Here is a 20,897-nt window from a genome sequence, read left to right as displayed (position 1 = left end):
TCTCTCTCTCTCTCTCTCTCTCTCTCTCTCTCTCTCTCTCTCTCTCTCTCTCTCTCTCTCTCGTTGTCAACGAGTTGACGCTCGCGCGTAGAAACAGCGAGATAACGCGCCGTTGCAGAGTTCGCGCTTTTACAACTAACAGCCGATAATCGTGTTTCATTTTCAGCGCGACGTGTGTCCGAATGCAGCGGCGTCGTCGGTGCGAGTGCGAGCGCACAATAATTGCAGCGCGCCTCCCGCCTACAACCCTATCTAGCGGTAATTTCACAGAATGAGGTGCATCATTATATGGCGCGCAACGCGGCCGTGCGCGTTATTGTGCGATCCAATACGAGCCCCGTGCAAACTCTCCGAGAGCGCGGCGCCCACGAAGTTTCCAAATTATACCGGGCCGGCAGACAGACAGACAGACGGCACGCGCGATGAGAACAGAAATGATTCGCCCGAGAGAGCCGGTGTGCGCGGCAACTTTTGCTGCGAATGGAATTTTGCTGGAACAAAACCTATCGCACAAACGACGGTATCTCGAAATCGCGCTGCGCCCGCGACAACCACGAGAAGTGCGGGGTAATTTGCGTCGTGCGATCGCGCCACACACCGGAGCAAATACCGCGCGTGTTTGAACCCGCGCGACCTCGACTAATCTGACGACTCATCGGGACGCGATGGAGCTGATACAATCTCGACGATTCCGCATTTCGATACGCGCGAGAAACGCCAGGAGATCGTGCCCACGGCGCAATAATTAAAGCGAAGCATTTTTCTGCTGCTACGACAGAACCCGAAAATTGAATTCGGATTACGCGCCAGTTCTGAGCGCTCGAGAGACTCAGCATGACGAAGCCAGCACTCGAGCCAACTTTCTCGTGCGAGCCCCTCTTACGCGACGGGCTAACTGCGGATCGATCTGCTGGAAAAGATCAGAAATTTATGTATCGCGTTCGAGTGTTCGCATAAATCTCGGGGCCGCGCTGCAATAAATTCCCGAAGCGCGGCGTTTCTCGTGTTGCGTGGGGAACAGCGAGGAAAGCGTTCCCGGAACATTTTATTTATCCGCTTCTTCAAACGTTGTTTCGAGTACTCCGTCGGCGTCGACGGCGGAGTTTGTGTTGAGAGTTGGTAGCTACAGTCCTGTGATCCCGACTAAACGAGCAGGGAACTTTTTATACGTTCAAGTTACGAGAAATTAACGAAGCGAGCTGATTAGACGAAGCAATTCGATAAACAAAAACGCTAAGCACGAAGGCGCGCTTTGTAAACAATCAATTCGAGATTTCTTAGCGCAGCCAAATATATATAAACAAATCCCCGACATAGAATTCAATTAAGTGAAACGAATCTAATTAAATTTTCTTCAGATTTTTATGTAAATGTGTCTACAAAGCCGAGAGCATATTTACATAATTAATACATCGTTCATTGAAATTAAGAGTTAAGGAGGATTAAATGCAGGCAGGTTATCTTGAGAGGTAATCAAATATCCAATAACTCTCTCTCATAAATCCCTTAAGTCCCTTCTTAAGAGACTCAGATTAGATCGCTAGAATGCTAAAATATTAAATAATCATTAAATAAGACTTTCCTCATGTGTGCTACGATAAAACGATAGTAGGTAATAATTTATAGCGTCAAAAGTCAACAGCCTGTATAGTGTCGTGTTTCGAGACTGTCCATGAATCTTTCAAGATCGCTGGAATTTACAGGATCGATATGGAGCCAAAATTTCAACACGAGCAACGATCGAGCGAAGGTCCGAGCGCGACTGCTGATCGGCGCCGGCGATTTTTTTTGAGCGTAAAGCGGACGACAAGTTCATGAAGACGCATGGCGAATTATAAGTCGCTTACCTAAATGACGCGATTAAGGAAAAATATGGAAACACTGCACGCGAATGCGGGGAAGGCCGCGGAAAGCCGGGCACGGCGAGGGAGTACGTCAGCGGAAGTTATCGCGGCACGCGTGCGACGTGAAATTAATGATGGGATCGCGTGCAGACCACCGAAACACGAGGGTTGCACCTGCACGGCACGGCCTTAAAAAGCAGTGAAGGCATGCGCAGGACAGACGCCCTCTTATTTCTTTATCTCCGTCGTAAGTTCTTTTGCGGGAACAAGCGTGCTATCGGTCGCGTCGCGTCTCGTCTCGTCGCGCAAATCACGTACAGCAATTAGCTGTTGCTGCAAATTATATCGTCTCGAGTAAAGCGGTGGGACAAAACAAGTAATGTCGCAAAAAAGTATGAGAGCGTTTATTTCGTAAATGCGAATTAGAGCAGAAAGAGAAAAGGAGGATCATTGAGAATGAAATTCAACGAAATCTACACACATGCCACATTCAAGTAAATATTCAAATATTTGTTAAGTTTATGTATCCGTCAATCTGTCATAAGTTCATCACAAGTTCATAAATTTTATTCTAAATACACTGAACTCTAGTAAGTTTAGCATTTCAATCAAGGAAATTGAATTAAAACAAAAATTCGGCTTGCTTACTACACAGAGCCAAACCAACTTTTTTTTTGACAGAGTTTTATTCTTATAAAGAGAATATTTAAAATTCTTCTTTTGAGTGTATAAGAATGAGCTTTTCTGTCGTGAGTATATATATTTTAAGACTATTATCAACAAAATATTCTTCGTTGAAAATGAATTTCGAATTCTCTCTTTCGACAAGAGTTCTCGTCGCGATGAATTTCGAGCTAAATTTCACGATCCGAGCGTCGAGCGATGATCGCTTCTAAAAATTCTCTCAATCTCCCGGTTGCGCTTTTTCTCTCTCATTCACCAGCGAGAACCAAAAATTCTCTCTTGGTAAATGGAATTTCTCTTTCAAAAGAGCGCATTCTCTTCAAAGGAAACCTTTTAGCGGGTTCACTCCGGGTCCGAAAAGAGATTAAAACTCGCCGCGACACCCCACGAAAAATCTCGCGAGGGTGCACATACGCGCATGTACACCGATACATTACCGAGGGTCGCGGACGTAAAGTGACTCGAAGGGGGTAGGTCGGAGAGGGTGCGAAGATAAACCCTGTAAACATTCGCGATAAAGGCGTCCCTGGGGAAAGAGGACCGAACGGAAGAGACGAGTGCCGCGAGAGCCCCGTCGACAGCAATATTGTTCTAAGATTTGAGACGGCCGGAAGAGAAAGAAAAAAACGCCGAAGAGAAGTCAGAGATTTCGTTACGCCCCCGAATGTAAACCCGCATCGAGGGTGCACTCGAGTGACGGCGTTGTTAGCAAAAGCGGGGGACCCGCCGCGAGTCCTTAATGCGGAAAATACTCAATTAATCCTTTAATCTCACAAGGAGGCTTTGATCAAGGGCTCGCCGACAGGGGAAAATATCATGCACATCGTGGAGCAGAAAGATCGATAGGTAATGAAATAAGGACGAATAATGCACGCAGGCATACGGAAACAGATGCCTGGCGTAAGTAAATGACCGTTTACGTGAGATGCATCATGTGAAACGTTATGTAATATTCATGAAACAGTTGATTAGGAAACTAAATTGTTTTCGACAATTATCAAAAATGTCAACTGAAAATGAAAATCGTGATACACAATAGTAGGGAATTTATTTGTTTAAGTATCAAGGCATTGTGTATAATTGCGAATTATTAATCCTCTCTGTACTCGCAAGTCTAGTTATATTCGATATAACATTTTATTCCAACAGCTTGGATGTCAAGGTACTTTATCGTACACATTGAGAAAAAATAATTAAATCGGTAAAATCGGCGGTCGCCCATCTTCAAGGAAATATCTTTTTATTGTCAAAATTGCAAAGTTAGTGCAACAATAGGTTGATATAATTATTGACCAAATTGCAATTATTGAATATCAATTGATAACATACGACAACTATATACAGAGAGAAAATTATAGTTAAAATTATAATACAATTTTAATAGTCCAGGGATAGGCTGACACTATTACAAAAATTATAATAAAACATAATAAAAATGATTATAAACATAATAATTTTTATTATATTTACAGCAACTTTTATTATGTGTTCATGGTCACTTTTACCATATGTTATTATAAATTTCATTATAGTGCCACTCTAATCCAGAGCTCGCAGTTTTGTTACATCAGCAGCACGCTAGCAGCGCGGTGGGGGAACTCACACAAGCGAGCGCCTGTATCCGTGAGCCACACGGACACGGGCGTTCGTTTGTGTGAGTTCCCCCACCGCGTTGAGCTCTGCTCTAATCCCGGAATCCCAAAATTGTATTGTAATTTTTACTACAATATTCTCTCCGTGTATAATTCGTTCAATCGACTAAACATATGCTCGAACGAATTTTGTTCGTTCAAGTAAAATCTCATTAATTCAACTACTTTTTTTCTCAGTGATATATTGACAAAATCTAATGTCCTCTCTTCGCTTTTTGGAATTGAATTTTACCTTATTTTATTAATAAGCTGTCAAGAACAAAATATTGAATCTATTATAAAACGCAGAAATATGATGTACGTGAAACTATGTAACATATTCGATGCGTCGTGCAATAATGAAAAGCATGCGAGAGAATAATAATAATAATAATCTGCTGCCGACAATACAAGTAATCATTGTATCGACGATGAAGGATGCGCGGCGCACTTATCGCCATATGCAACGGTTCTGCGGTGTTTGCTATCTTGCAGTATGCGGTATGTGCTTTGTCGTCCTGATAGTAATGTTTGCAAACGACAGCAGTGCTAGATAAGAGCCGGCATCATCGCTAACGCTGATCGTTCGCTCCACATTCCGAGGTCGATGCGACGCGACCTCGCGCGAAAATACGATTAATTAATAGCAGGCACTTTCGGTAATCCGATCGATCAACTTTAGTTTATCCGATTTCCCGTTCGGAGAAATTCGGTGAAACTAACAGACTGATTTGAAACCAGTTAAATTAAAATTGCAATTAACGACGTTGAGAAGTGTAAATAATTCAGACAAATCTCCTCTTGATGATGCGAATTAAATTGCAGCAAAGAGTATTGGTCGTTTACAACGAAATATTCGTGTCCGATTATTATTCTTCATTATTCTTCACTTCGCGAAAATATTTCCTAAGCTCGCATAATAAGATATTTCTTAAGCTCGCACAATAAATCACTCTCTCTTTTTGGTTAAAAAACCTACATGAGAAGAAAAGAGAGACCGCTGGAACCGCTCTAAGAGTTATTTTTATTGGGCATTTTTTCCCGTCTGGGTGCTGAGCCGAGTGCGCCGCGGAAAAGGGTGTGTACATCCCACACAAATACGCGCACAGCACACACGTATAGCAGCCACGCCACTTTCATATACGAAAGACAAATAGAGTTTCATACAGACGCGCGTACACGAAACGGGACGAGTGACTCGCACACATACAGAGAGAGAGAGAGAGAGAGAGAGAGAGAGAGAGAGAGAAAGAGAGAGAGCTGAATTTCACGCATACACGCGTGTGTATACATGCACATAAGCACACGCGCGCGCAAGTGCACGCAGCAAAAAGGCCCTTCTTGGTTTCTGTGCCCGGAGCATTTCCTTGTTAAAGAGCATCGTGCCACGCGGAAAGAGAACGAACTTGGTTAATAGACGACTACGCACATTTATACAGGCTGTCTCATTACTATCAGCTGCCTTCTCGCCTGATCATATACGTTATAGACACTCTTTAAAAAGAAACTCCAAATTCATTAACTCTTACAGCCCGAGTGGTTCTTTGCCTGACTTTTACAGTCTTTAGACTAGAACTTTTTCAGAGACGTTAAAGGATAGACTAATAAAAAGAACATGACATCCCCGCTGCGCCACTGTAATGATTAATAGTCACTTCCCGGGTCATGCGGTAACTATTTTTTTATTTATTCTTTTTTTTATTTAATCACACAAAAATCTCCTTTTTTGATTTAAGAATCGTGGAAAAAAAGAAATTTATTTATTTTTGATAAAATTCTGCAAAAATGTGCAGTGTATCTAATAGTAAAGTAAAAATCACTCGTGTGCACGTAGATTGGATCACTAAATCTTCAGACTCTCTGTATGATAGTAAAAAAAAAATCAAAATATAAGACAAAATATCTTTTATTATTATTTGCATAAATTTCAAAGTATATTATTAAGTAAAATATTAAAAATTTGTATGATATAAATATATTTATATATTTACCTTTTCTTTAATTTTTATATAAAAAACCTTTTTTTCTTACAAATTTGTATGGGAAAATTGTATAATAATAATGGTAATAATAAGAAGAAAAATTGTAGTAGTAATTTCACAAAATTGCTGCCGCGCGCCACTATGATGGCTTCCCGGATTGTAAGAGTTAAGGAGAGTCTAAGACCGGGAGGAGGCAGGAGCTAGAGAGATTGCTCAGTATTCGTACGACGTCCTGTATAATTCGGCATAAAGGAGAATGATAGAATGCAGGATGGAATTTTTTGATGAACCGCGAATATCACGGGCGGAGGAAAAGCGAGGAAAACGGAGCGCGAAGAGAGCGCCGCGAGGACTTCATCGATCGGCGGTAACTCAATATCCTTGAAAAGCGCACAATGCGCCATAATTGCGATGGAGGTCACGAGCAAGGTCAATAACCGCGTACAATCCGCGTCAAAATGACGACGAACGTTTTCGCGACTCTTCTCGATTATATCTGAATCGAGATAGCGAGGTGGTATACGACGTGCGCGCGTAGTGTAAGTAAATGTGTAAAGATACAAAAATCGAGCATATCGTGCAAGAAAAACGGTCCATTGACTTCGCGGTAGTCAGCGCGATTGGCATGCTTTCGCGATTCGTTCTAGCGTTCTTATCGAAAATGTGAAGGTCCATCAAATTCGTGACTGCAGAACTTTTGTTTCTAAAGAGAGTATGACACAAAATGCCCGAAAATATATAGATATCCGAATATAGTCACGTGAAACCTCCTACACGAAGATAACGAAAGCGTGATCCTCGAAAACGCTTATCGACTCGCTTATAGAGCGAGAGCGACAACCAACAGCCGGCTCCCGTACTGCTCGCCGGTATTTTATCGCTAACACTCGTAATTCACTACTCGAGTGACCGTCCTCAACACGAGAGTACTCTCACCCAGTGCACATAAACATGCCACTGTTCTCCCTCAGTGTATGAGAAAGAGAGAGAGAGAGAGAGAGAGAGAGAGAGAGAGAGAGAGAGAGAGAAAGAAGGAGGAGGGAAGAGTACACGCGTGCGAATCGCCGCGTGAAATTAACTCGCGAACAGTCGCACCTTAGAAACGACACGCTCACCCATGTCGACGCGCCAAAAGTCTTTTACGGAGATATCACGTACTTTCAAGCCATCCAATTAGCATTCGCACGCTCATTGTAAAACTACGGAAGAAACGCATTAATATTTGATTTCAATAAGAGCAGAAGAGAAAACTGGCTTATTTTTTTGGATAATCGTCTCGAAAATTTCGACTGGAAATGTAACACAATAGTAGAACATATATTCGCTTAAATATCAGAGCACTGTGTATAACTGTTTGAAAATGATAAACCCTTTACACTCGCAAGACGAGCTATATTCGATCTAACATTTTATTCCGGTCGGTTTGTCGGACTATACTTGATACGAATATTTCTGACGCTTCACCATATACACACACTGAGAGAAAAGAATATCTAATAACTAAAAATATTTATTCGGTAGCACCATATAAATATTTGTTATTTTCACTTTTCAAAAATAAATTGCTCTTAATAAATAAAAATATGTCGTTCCTAAATTTCTTAAAATAAGTAAAAATGTCTAAAAAATAAAAAAGAAATATTTATTCGGAGTGGATACCAATAACGTATTTATTTGAAACTAAATTCTTTTATTTAAATAGAATAAACAATTGCTTTCATCAAAAGCTGAGGTTTTAAAAAAATGTATATTTTCTTATGTGAAAAATATTTTACACATTAGTACAAGTAAATATATTATTAATGCCCACTGAATAAATACATCTTATTTCTTAAATATTTTTTCTCTCAGTGTATACACCGATTCAGTAAGACAAAAATTTAATGTTCTTTCTTTACCTTTAGAACTGAATTATATTTTATTTTGTTAATATAAAATGTTGAAACACGAAATGTTGAAATTATTATGCAAAGAGTTAATATATGTGAAACCACATAATACGTTGCTCGCGTGTTTAAAGTCTACGCGAGGGTCCAAAAGTTTTCAACCACGTTTCTCGCAGCGTTATCGAGCGTAGCATAGAAGCAGTCAGTCGCGATAATCGGAGTGGAGTCGAGCCAAAATCCGCGTCGCGTTTTGCGCCCACAATCGCCGGTGGCCAATGTTATCATTAGTATTATTACCATTATCGTCATTAGTGCGAACGCTCCATGCCGCGCACGAGCACGCCTCTCTCGAAGGAGAAGCATCGGCGACACATCGCCATGCCTCGGCAATGACTTCCGGCACAACCGTAATCGGCAGCGAAGATTCTCCCTCCCTCCCTCCCTCCCTTAACGTACCCGGCTTCCAAGCTTAGACTCAATAAGTAACGATATCTAATGGGCCGCGATAAGGAGCGTTTAGCAGTACGGAGGAATGACTTCCGCATTGGAAACTCGGAATGTTCTGCAGCTCGGAGCTGTTCGCTTCTCCGTTTGCGGTCAAGACGCCCTCATCGAGACGCTTGTGATCTTAATGAGCTCGACTCGATTTTAATTGGAACATATCGTTCAATTTATAGATGCGCGTATTCGAAGATGCCACGTTTTTAAATATTGAAGATATCCTCTGTTAGCTAGCTGGACGATCTAAGTGGCGCACGTGTATTACCGACGACGAGTGTTACAAATAGTCACGCAAAACGCTTAGCTATTTAAATTTCATTCCGACCGACTTGTGTATTGTACCGTTACTTTTTCCACCGACCCTTCAAATATTCCGCGGAACGCGCTTACTCAAACCGTTTCGAAACTCTCACCGTGTCCGGATTGTCTTGTTGTCGACGAACCAGCTTGACATATCTCTCCAGTACACCGACTTCCATATGCCTCTTGTACTGCTCGTCGTCGATGGTAATACCAAGTGGAAGAGACGCCGACTCAACACGTCGCGACAAACACCGGCACTGGACATACCGAGGAACGAGGAGATCACTCGCTAATAACGCACTTACGAAACATCCCGACGATCGCACATCGCTATTTCCAATAATCCCGATACCAGGTTCGTTTTTCTCTTTTTTTCGAAGAAGAATTTCCCCTGAACTGATGCACATTGCTGCAATAAGTTGCAGTAAGGCTCGATCTACAATAGATGGAGTAAGGAGTAGGAGTAAGAAATAAGCAGTAAGCAAATTGACCAATTCCACTCTTACGTTTCAAAAATAATCGATTGCGATTGGTCTGTTTACTTACTGCTTATTTCTTACTCCTACTCCTTACTCCATCTATTGTAGATCGGGCCTAAAACAGAATATACTTATCTCACTCCAACTCATTGCATCAGTGCATACCGGTTCAAGAAGTTCTTCGAAAAAGTGCAGGCCTAATTTCCGCGCGAGACTCACTTTCGACGGACAAAACACGCGGAGCGATGTCGATCTAATCAACTTCAACTTCAATAACTGGCTCCAGGCTTCTCTAAGAATTTTGCCTCAACGCCATTACACGACGATTTTGGTGTCAATACCGACTGCCCGACGCAAAGAGATCGATATCCAAGATGGCCGCGCAATCGTTTATGTGCGCCGAAAATGCACGCAACGACAGCAATGAACATTGCTGCGCTCCAATAGCGCACTCTGTGCACTCTGTTCTACGGGTGTCTTGCTATTCGATAGATCGATATTTACTGGATATTTTCTAGTAACCATATTCGTTTCTAGCTACGCATTTACCATGACTGTTGATTAGTCCAAAAAGTGGAAACGTGTTTCTTGGGTTAATCAACAGTCATGAGAAATGCATAGCTAGGTACAGATGCAGCTGGTTGGAAATGTTTAGTAACTATCGATCTGTCGACGGTAAGACATCTGCGAGATTGAGTACATACGCACTGAGAAAAATATTTAAGAAATAAAATATATGTTTATATTCGGTGTGGGTATTAATAATAAATTTATTATATTATAAAGTATTTTTCAAATAAGAAAATATACACTTGAAGAAAACGATATTTCAAAATTTATTTGTGGAACAAAAGTTTATTTACAGCAAATAAATTGCTTCCGTTACAAGTTGAAAAACTAAAGTTTTAAAAAAATATACACTGAGAAAAAATACTTGAAAATTTATTTGTGAGTTACAAATTTGATTCACAAAAATAAACTTTACTTCATAAAAATAAACTCTATATCTCACAAATAAATTTTTAAGTATTTTTTCTCAGTATACATTTTTTTAAAACTTTAACTTTTCATAAAACCAATTGTTTCATTTATTTAATAAAGCAAAAGAATTTAGATTTAAGTAAATATGTTATTAGTACCCACCAAAATAATTTTTATTTTTAGATGTTTTCTTTCAGTGCGAAAATTGTGAAAGTTGCGTTAGTAATGTTTGTACATTGCGAAAGGCAGGTTCTTCACGAACGTGACATACAATAAATGTCCTTGGTTTTCATTTAAAATAATTCAAAAACGTGTACAAAAGCATGTCGCTCTTTAAATGTTCAATGTTAAAATCTGGACGAATAAATTCGCTCACTTAACTTATTTAGTATCAAATATCGTTAATTTTCTATTTTTTTTTCAATTAAACAACAAGCGCATACACAGACAGGATTTTATTATCAAACATCGTTAATTTTCTATTTTTTTTTCAATTAAACAACAAGCGCATACACAGACAGGATTTTATTATCAAACATCGTTAATTTTCTATTTTTTTTTCAATTAAACAACAAGCGCATACACAGACAGGATTTTATTATTCATTAACCGCCTTTTTCCTGCAACGTCTATTTGCTCCGAAACATGAGTGAATGATAAATGGAGTATTTTTTGACATTGACGAGACGTCACTTATAGCACCGCGTTGCGCAACGGGGACCGCGACAGTTTCTATTGCAATTCCAAAGGTGTTCCCGGTGACGAAATAAAGGCATAGACACGGACTCACCGCAGCTTGTCGTCTCGCAAGTCGACTCCCCCCTCCCCCACCCCAAGTATTTTCCGGATCGTTAAACATCGTGTCGAGCAAGCATGTCGCTCATTGACCCTCGTGTTCCAAGGATGTCCCATGGAAATCAACCGGTAAAGACGTCATCGTGCGAAATAATCACGTGTGATGATTGCTAGTTCTAAGAGTTATGTCTTTGAATGTATTCAGAATGCGTTTCACGATGATAAAAGCGATAGTCTCTCATTAAATGCGTAACAACATATGTAAACATTTACATGCGCGATCGCGCGGATCTAATCTATCAGGGTGTAGATTTTGCGATTTTTTTTTATACGGCACACGTTTGCCGTCGTTATCGTCGGCAGACGTGATCTCTCCTCCCCTCTGACCGAAAATCGAGCATCATTACGAAAAGACGAGGATCTCGCGTTATTCGGAGACTCCGGGAGACACGCGCGAGTGTCACTCGAGACAAGACGGATGAGAAACTGCGCGATCCTCTCTCGCGACAAAGAAACTAGACGGACTAGGCAGCGAAATCTTGCAACAACGAAAACGCGCTATATGCCCGTATAGTAATTTATTACCGACATGAAGCTATCACTAGACATGACTCCATTATCCTATCGTATCGCATGTTCCCTACAGGACAATATTTCTAGCTCAGAGCGCGAGAAAACTATGTATTTTCACTCTCTATAAATAAACAATATTCTCTCACTATCCCGCGTATGCATTTCATGTGTATTTAATAGATTTGTATTCCTGTACTTTTGAACGGAGAGAGTGTACAATTCTATTAAATAGATGCGGATATTTCACCAAATCGGTCAGTAATGAAAGCGCCGTTGTTTAGTTCCCTTCTATATTATAGATTAGAATTAATTTCATATTATCCCGCTTTCACACACATACACACACACACGAAATCTGAAAATATATTCAAACAGCTATGACTATCTGTAATTCCATTATCATGTATTATATGTTTTTGTACAGGGTGATATTTCGAGCTCAAAGTGTGGAAAAAGAACTATATATTTTGTTAGAATATTCTTCTTCTCTCCGTTTCGCGTACATTTCGTGTGTACTTAATCAAATTTCTGAACTTTCGGAGTGTACAATTCTATTGAATAAATCGACACGAACATTTCGCCAAATCGATCAGCAATAAAAGCGTCGTCGTTTAATTCCCCCTACATTACAGGTTAGATCGAACCTGATATACATTAACCTGACTTCTTCTCACAGTCTGAAGATACATTCGAACAATTCGAAACGCGCGGAGATTGTTATAATTCGAACGTAAGATGCGAAACAGCGCGCCACGCAGCGGTGCTACACGAAGTTGGGCGACGAAGCATTGCGAAGGGCAAGCAAGAAAAACACTGTTTACTTTTTTTGCTACGTATATTATTCCGGCTGGCTGCCGGCCGAGCTATCTGAATGAACGAGAATTTGCGAACGTGACGAATTCACAGACAATTTCGTTCGCATTATTCGAGTGAGCTGTCCGAACCTCCGACAACGAGCTGCTCGAACATTCCGCGTTACTAGAAAATTCGGATCACTTGTCCTAGTCTAAGCAGAGAACTTTCGATCAGACATCTTTGATCCCGAGATCAAATATGTCCCTGAGCACCGTATCGTGGAGCTCTCGCATGCAAATGTCTACGGAAATGCTACTCACCGGGATGATGCGTCGCGCACTCCTCGCTTCCCTCCTGCCGCCGGTATGGCTCCGCTGAATCCGTCCCCACAGCCGTCACACAGAGATACGGTCACACACCTCGTCGTCACGCACTGCGTCGAGCTTCTCGTACGCGACTCCACCACGACCCGCCAATTTCGGATTGACGGACAGACAGACGGATCGGACGCGATAGACTCGAGCGCGTCTTCCTCGTGCACGCGGCAGGCACCGTCGCGGAGCCGCGCGACCCGGGACTGAGTGTCTCTCTCTTGCACGAGAGCGCCGAGCGCGGAGATACGTTATCGATACGGGCCTCGGGCCGACATGCACTGACTGCCGCGACGGCCGCCTCTCGCGCATCCCGTCATCGGTAAGGAGAGCGCGCGCGCGCGCGCACATCCACGGTCGTGCGACGCCGCCGTTCGCGCGCCGCAGCGACATCTGTCGGACACCGCCGGAACTACGTCAAGCCCGCGACGGAGCGCGAGTGGAGCGAGCAATCTTGAATTCGAATTCAATTTTGTTTGCTGCGTAGAAAAGCGCACCTAAAATGTTCAGTGCAATGCGTTGTCTCGCGAACATCAAAAGAAATCATCATTTCTTCATTATCATTACGTATTGTTATGGGATTCACCAATCACTTATAATGAGATAATTGTCTTGAATAGAAATATTTTAATGTTGCGTGCAAAGAGAGAGATTATGACAATCTCTTAAAATGACACTTGATGAAAGAAATATATATTTTCCAAATAGGTATAGGGGAGACTTGTCAAAATAGATACGATTGCATTCTCTGCTTTATCCGCATAAGAAAACTACCTCGCGTGTTACCGACGACAATCGATCGATGTAAATGTAACTGTCGCTGTTTCAGCTTTATGTTAACACGCGTCTTCACTTTATCAACACATGATCGTTAGAATTCGCGAGTAGAGTCTTGGACAGGAATCCTCATTCCCAGGAAAGCGGCCGAGTAATTTCCTTTGCCGGGATCGTCGAATACGACCTTGTCGTTGACCACCCAGCGGCTGTAGCGAATTTCCGAGACAAGATTGAAGCCCAATTTCGTCGCCAGCGATTGACTGAGGCCCGATGTAAACACACCACCGATTGCTGGCATTTTCAGCGTGGAAGCAACCTGGACGCAGGCTGCCAGAAGGGACGTACCGATGCCTTTTCTCTGATAAGACGGATGGACGCAGAGAATATAAATACGAAAATATACGTCGCTATCGAATTCTCTATATGCATTCGTTTGCTTTATCACTGCATTGATAAGATGCATAATATCTTCCAGAGTGTCCCCTTCGAATTTCTAGAATAAACAAAATGACAGAAGTCATTAGATAAAGATTATCTATGCAATTCTTTTCTCATAATACAAAATAATAGTTTCATAATAACAAAACTGCGTAGTATATGTTTAAATAGTTACATGGAAAGGTTTTGTAATAAAAATTACTATGAAATTTTGTAACCGAAAAATATATCGACATTTTGCAGTAATTAATTATCCTTTCATTTCACATGTGCTGTTCATATTCAGAAATCGAAAATATTTGTTAAAAAATTTTAAGAACTATTGATTCCTAATAAAATTTATAAACAATTTTAGGAAATATTAACTAAAATATGCTATTAAAATATGCTACTAAAATATTCAAAAATTTACTATATTTTTAGCAAATTTCCAGTAAAATTTATTATGCTTTTTAGTAAAATAAACCTTACTGACATGTATCCTCCTATACAACTAGAAATATAATAAATGCAAAAAAGTTTAGAAATGGAAAAAAAATTATAATATAATCTCTATGTAGATATTTAATATTCTTTAGTTATCACAATTAATTTTATTTTATACTTACTAGTATACGATTATACGTATCAGATCTATCCGATTCACTGTTGACTCGAGTAACAGCGACTCCAATAACACGCCCCGATGTTAAACTGAGCGCGACCAAACTGGTGCTGTCCTTCATCCATGTTTTTATGAGATCCAGGAACGCGTTTACAGATCTCGAGTCTTCCAGCAAGGAAGCCGCCTTGCACATCGGTTCTTCTCGAAAGAAATGATGCTGTGCAAGGAACAAAGTCTCTCATTTTTGTATATTCATAAGAGATCACGTCAAATTGTTTATTTCGATGTTACTCCTCGATCGTATTGTATCGTAAAAATAATTATTGTTGAATAAAGTACTATCAATCCATTTAATTTGTCTAGCTTTTCAAAGTGACGTGATCTTCCGCAATAAAGACTGAGTAACGCACGGATTACTTTGCAAACAGATAGAATAAACATGATTTTCCAGCTAGAGTCCGGCGGAAAAATATTTTGCAAGTGAAACTACTATAGAGGAAAAATATGGAGAAGGTCAAGAAACAGGAAACATGTTTGCCGTTGACGTGTTTTCTGTTAAACGGAGTTCATAATTAACGTTCCCGAACTATCGCACGGATATTTGTCCCAAGTTTTCCTACTCGCGCTGCTAAACTTTTATCAAGCGCAAAGCTTCCTCGTACTGCGCTGCCTTAAGATCTTGGATCTTGCATGGCGCAAGTGATTTCCACTGTAGAGGCGCATATATCCTCGCTTCCATCTCGAGCATTAATTCATCCTTCTTTTCCTCTTCCATAATTATACTACTCGCTTCATCTCACACAATACTATTAATTCCGTAATAATGATAATTAACCACGAGTAAACGTCATTTAATACCGGCTGAAGCATGCAACGTATCAATTGTATTCCTCAAAATGGTTTTTATCGATTCTCGATCTAATGCAAAGTATGTTGTATGTATAATACAATCTGGAAACATAGTCTTAATATTTTATAATCTTAATGCCAAACAAATTTTTCTATTACATGCAATGTGTCCACATATTGGAGAAAGTAACTCCGTCGAAATAATCAACAATCATGATGCACGAATATGCACACTCATTACGCGCAATCGAAATTTGTTTCTGTAAAATGTTAAAGTTTCCCAGATTGTGTACAAAAATGTATCTCACAATCAGTTACGTGCATGCATTCCAATTGTATTTCTTTTTGAGTAAAATCTTACTACAAATCTATAATTCACGTCACATATACTATGAATTTTCCTCAAAAAAGACGTGTTAAAATATAATCTTAGAATAAGTTTTAAAAATCTCACATTTAAACAAATATTATCGAACATCAACAAAGATCATTAGAAAAATATAATAAAAAATATCCTGAAATTTAAATCTCCGTCGCTTTATAGAATGTCATAATTTAGTGTTAGATAAGGACAAACCTCGATAAAAAATTCCGAACCTGAATATTACTTCACACCTTGCGTGTACCTAACGTAGCATTGCATATCGTGTTACCTCACAGCTCTTACCAAGAAACAAAAACAGACTTGACGGCGTCGAAGAAGTGAAACGGATACTTCGATAATGTTCGTAAAATATTTATTAACTTGTTATTTGCACGTGTATGTATCGATACTTATCCAATTATTTATTTTTATTGTATGTGTTATTTACTAAATGTATTGCAGTGTCTGATTATTTAAATTTTATTAAAAATATTTTAGCAAACATACAATCGATTTCAAGTATAAAATTAAAATGTTATATTAAAAAATTAATACAAATACTTGATAATAATATAAGTGTGTATATACATTTTTGTCAACAAAATTTCAAATTATATGATTATTTAGTACTTTATATTTATACTACTTATGCATTTCCTTACATATTAAACACTGAACACATAGCAAACATAGAACAATAGTTTCTTACAAAAGTGATAAGAAGAAAACATGCGGAAACGCGATTAAAAAGAATAACCATTCTACTCCATGTTATCCTTATACTCGATACATGTACATGATGTACAATGAGAAAAGAAATATCTAGAAAATATATTTATTTGGTGGATACTAATAACATATTTACTTGAATCTGTATTCTTTCAAATAGAATAAACAATTGTTTTCACGACAAGATTTTAAGAAAATGTATATTTTTATACATGAAAAATATTTTATATTAATATAAATAAATATGTTATTATGGTATCTACCGCGAATAAATATTTACTATTTCTTAGATATTTTTTCTTTCAATATGTATGATATAAATCACAACTCGTCCTTAATTTCATGTTCCATTTCGTTTCCAGTATATTTTTGCAACGACAAGCTATCCCAAAATTTCAATCTCGTCGGGAGGGGATCTTGTTCCATGGCGATCTTTGACTTTCCTATGTACAAATATTCGAGAGCGTTCGACGTTTTCACCGGCTTCCACTTTACGGGGATTTCCCCTGTGATCTTTGGTGTTGGATTCCTGCAAAAATTCAATTGAACGTCCTGTCAGCGAATTACCCAACGACTTGATCTCAACGAAAGCAAAAACTTGTAATTATAATTACGAGAATATGGCTTCCACTCGTAGCTTTAATGTATTCAACAACAATTAAGCTTTGATATTTTAATACTTACCCTGAGTTCGCAAAATTGAACCAAAGGCTGGTCATAACATCGATCATGCGATGATCCTCCTTGCTTAACGGCGTGTCTTGGAATAATTGTTCACCCACGGGAAACAGATATTGCAAATCGTCCGCATGTGATACTCCGTAATCCTTAGTAGGATCGCCGAATAGGCTGCTGAAGGACGCGCTTCCTCTGTACGCGAAGTAGTAAAAATATGTGGGTGAAGATTGAGTGTGGAGATAATCTTGTACAGATGTGTAAGCGGCGTGAGTAAACCATGCGTCGCTATACAACTGCAAAATTAGAAAATCATATTAACAAGCTAATAGACAATCGTATAATAACAGATAACCGCAATTTAATTTAATTTAATTTAAACACTTGTGTATGAGATAAAAACGTGTGATTATAATTTATTCTCAACTTTATATGTGTGTGTGTGTGTGTGTGTGTGTGTGAGTTAATGTAATGAATTATTCGACGATTTATACTCACGTCGATGAGTTCGTGCCTGGTGGATTCGTCGACGGCGCGATCGCCAAAGTAAAACTTACGAATCTTCCTAGTTATCTCGTCGTGCATAGATTTAGGACACCTCTCATCGAACAACAAACTGATAGGAATTATGGTCTTGAACTCGTCATTCAGTTGCTTTACTGTTTTGCTGTCCCTGTAAATATCTGGAAAGCATCGTGAACTCTTGCATAAAGATACGATGACCCTTCATCAACATTTCATTGTTCATATGTAATTTACAGAAAATTACACATCTCGGGATATCATTATGGCGCTTGATAGCGTTCACGGGGAAATTCTTGAGGAGATTCGCATGGTCAATGTGTAAAAAACCAAAAAGCTCAACGCGGAGAAAGTTACTTGTTATTCAGGGACGCATGGTGACTTTTCGATACTTGAAACGAATAATATTTGCTTTAAGCCGAATAATCTCACCAATAAAGTTTTACAAAGTTAGTAAAAAGTTACAAAGAAAAATAATTCTTTTGCTTACTATTTTGCTAATGAATAAATACCTACAAAAAAAATTATTTTGCAAAATTTTCTCCTAAATTTGTTCTTCCTTTTAAATTGGAGTCTTATTGTTCACTCACGTGGTACTCGCAGGGATCCTTCTTCCGACGTGATCCCTGACATCCAAGGTATATCAGCGATGCGGCCGTGTTTCGTGGAGATTATAGGATCCTCCGTCAAAAAAGCACCTGGGTGATTGGGCTCGATCACCGGTCTGAAGGGTATCATCGGGCAATAACCGAAGACCTGCGATAAGATACGGTTAATTAAATAAAATTATATGAAACTGTCGAAGAGTCAGAGTGTACATAAATCATAGTACATAAAGCATAAGTGTACATAAAACAGTTTTCTTGACAATAAAAAGATGATACGTGGATGCAAGAAGACAATATATCACGATAAATTATACAAATACGACATTAAATACATAAATACGGATTTTACGAAGCAAACACTGTCTTTATCTGTGTCTTTATCAGGATAAATAATTATTTAGTCTTTCTTTCAGTCTCTTTCTTTTATTACTACTTTCAGATCGCAACATTTGGCTCATATGCTTGCAGTGTGATTGTTTTTCCACGTTAAAGTCAACGAAAATAACTCACTAGAATATTCGCAAATTCCCATCGTTGATGCTGTAATCGTTTGGCTCAAGGTTTCTTTATGAATAATTCAAAGTTTGTTTATCGGGTGTGTATCATTTGTATGAATAATTTTCTACATTTTATTTCATGCAACGTCAATCGACGATAGAGACGTCAAACATGAAGCACGAATAAAAAGAGTGGAAAACACACAAACGGGAAAACACATGATCGACACACACAAATATATATGTATTCGCCAAACTGGTTTCTCATATTGGCAGAACATGAATATTTGTTCAGTACATCGCGTCTCAATTAGATATTCATTTTTACTCGATTATTCATTTTTATGAGCAGTTAGTATAAACAGAAAATTATCTCGGACGAAAGAAATTTCCACAGCGCTGCTTATAACAACGCATTACGTTGAAAATAACTACATCGAAAATATATTATACGTAAGAACTTTACAAATATATTATACGTAAGAACTTTACAATTAAAAGAAAAATACGCTGTATATGTGTTGAAAAAAGAAATATCTAAAAAGTAAAAAATATTTATTCAGTGGGTATTAATAACGCATTTACTTGTACTAATATACCTATTTTTCATTGAAAAAACACTTTTTCAAATGAGAAAATATATATTTTTTTAAAAATCGTTACTTTTCACGAAAACATATTTATTCTATTCGAACAAAAGAATTTAGATTTAAGTAAATATGTTATTAGTACGCGCCGAATAAATATTTTCTATTTTACAGATTCTTTTTCTTTCAGCATAATGTAATTTAATATATATTTAAAACTAAGTCTCTCTCTCACGTTAAAAAAAATATATATATATTTTTTTGCCACAAAAATATATTATAGTTTAGTAATCTCGGTAATTGTATATTGTGTTACATTATAAATAATACGATTGAAACATTTCACACAATGGGTCGTTATACATATATATTTTTTTTTCAATCTTAACTTTGCATCGAAACCTACTTATTCTGATGTGCAACATAGCGAAACCATCGCGTGACTGTCCAAGCATAATTTACGTGCAGCCATATCGATGAAGTGTCTGCCTGTCAACGTATATAATTTCTAAGACTGATGCACGCGCAGATATAAGACTCAGCACGGGTTATCTTACGGTTGCGCTTTTAATGGTTACGCATGAATGCGTTGAAAACATTTTAAGCAAGCACGAAACGCGAGCATTGCGAGCTCGCCTATCTCCGCCGTTGATTTAATCTTAAGCGTATATTTAAGCGAGTTAAATCAAAATTCAACTATAATAACCTACGTTGCGAAATTTTCTTAGCTTTCAAATATAATCACGATTGCGTTAAAGATCTATCAAACTTATCCACGCGTCTTATAACTTCATATCTACTGTATAGGTAGATTAATAATATAAGTAGTACTGTATAAGTATATAAATTTTGATTTAATGCATAATCCACTGAAATTTACAAATAAGATCAGTCGAAATATACAAAATAAGAAACAACATGTTCATATATGGTATTGATATATGGTATAAAATCTCTTAAATATCAATTAAGATTTGAATGAAGACATCACTAGATCACTATCAAGATGAATTAATATATATATAAAATAAAATATCTATCTATCTGTGTGTTCTCCATTAACTTTTAAACCTTTTGACCGATCTGGACTAAATTTTATATAGTTACTCTTTAGGATCCTGTGGAAAATATAAATTATCATGTAAAATCTAACTTGGACATCCCATCTATTCATCCAGATTTAATCTCCTTTACATTTTGTAATAATTTAGGCAACGACGGCTGGTTTAAGCTAATAAGCTATAAAATGCATGGACAGCTCATGCATGATAAATGAAAAGTTACCTAACGCGGAGAGTAATTATTGACCTGAATCGATAATACCGATAACTAATTCATGCGAATGATTAGCTCTTACTAATCGACATTATTTAATTTTATATATATAAATATATATATATATATATATATATATATATATAT

General features: G+C 38.4%; 3 protein-coding genes across 7 annotated transcripts in view; all 3 read right to left on the bottom strand.

Annotated features, from left to right (window-relative positions):
• Positions 1-13,105, bottom strand: part of LOC116847477 (amyloid beta A4 precursor protein-binding family B member 1-interacting protein-like) — a 199,324-nt gene extending 186,219 nt beyond the window's left edge. Inside the window, exon 1 of the mRNA XM_032822508.1 lies at positions 12,775-13,105. The gene's annotated coding sequence lies outside the window, so the exon portion shown is untranslated. The remainder of the gene's footprint in view (positions 1-12,774) is intronic.
• Positions 13,106-13,544: 439 nt separating this feature from the next.
• Positions 13,545-15,419, bottom strand: LOC116847449. The gene is made up of 3 exons (XM_032822459.1): positions 15,279-15,419; positions 14,649-14,861; positions 13,545-14,095 (listed from the first exon to the last, which is right to left on the bottom strand). The coding sequence occupies exons 1-3, from the start codon at positions 15,417-15,419 to the stop codon at positions 13,697-13,699; spliced, it is 753 nt and encodes a 250-aa protein (XP_032678350.1). The 3' UTR covers positions 13,545-13,696.
• A 1,467-nt stretch (positions 15,420-16,886) lies between these two features.
• The window catches only part of LOC116847480 (venom carboxylesterase-6-like), a 23,550-nt gene continuing 19,539 nt past the window's right edge, over positions 16,887-20,897 (bottom strand). For 4 of the 5 annotated variants that reach the window (XM_032822527.1, XM_032822529.1, XM_032822528.1 and 1 more), the window contains 4 exons: positions 18,374-18,539; positions 17,760-17,944; positions 17,271-17,557; positions 16,887-17,115 (listed from right to left, as the gene is read on the bottom strand). In XM_032822527.1, coding sequence (XP_032678418.1) covers positions 16,908-17,115; positions 17,271-17,557; positions 17,760-17,944; positions 18,374-18,539 — 846 coding nt within the window. In that variant the 3' untranslated portion in view covers positions 16,887-16,907. The remainder of the gene's footprint in view (positions 17,116-17,270; positions 17,558-17,759; positions 17,945-18,373; positions 18,540-20,897) is intronic. The other variant, XM_032822530.1, reaches the window with a different exon arrangement.

This window comes from Odontomachus brunneus, unplaced genomic scaffold (genome assembly GCF_010583005.1).
Source record: "Odontomachus brunneus isolate Ranch 3 - 2012 unplaced genomic scaffold, Obru_v1 Obru_scaffold_078, whole genome shotgun sequence".
Lineage (NCBI taxonomy): Eukaryota > Metazoa > Arthropoda > Insecta > Hymenoptera > Formicidae > Odontomachus > Odontomachus brunneus.
This window is presented reverse-complemented; position numbering and strand designations above follow the sequence as displayed.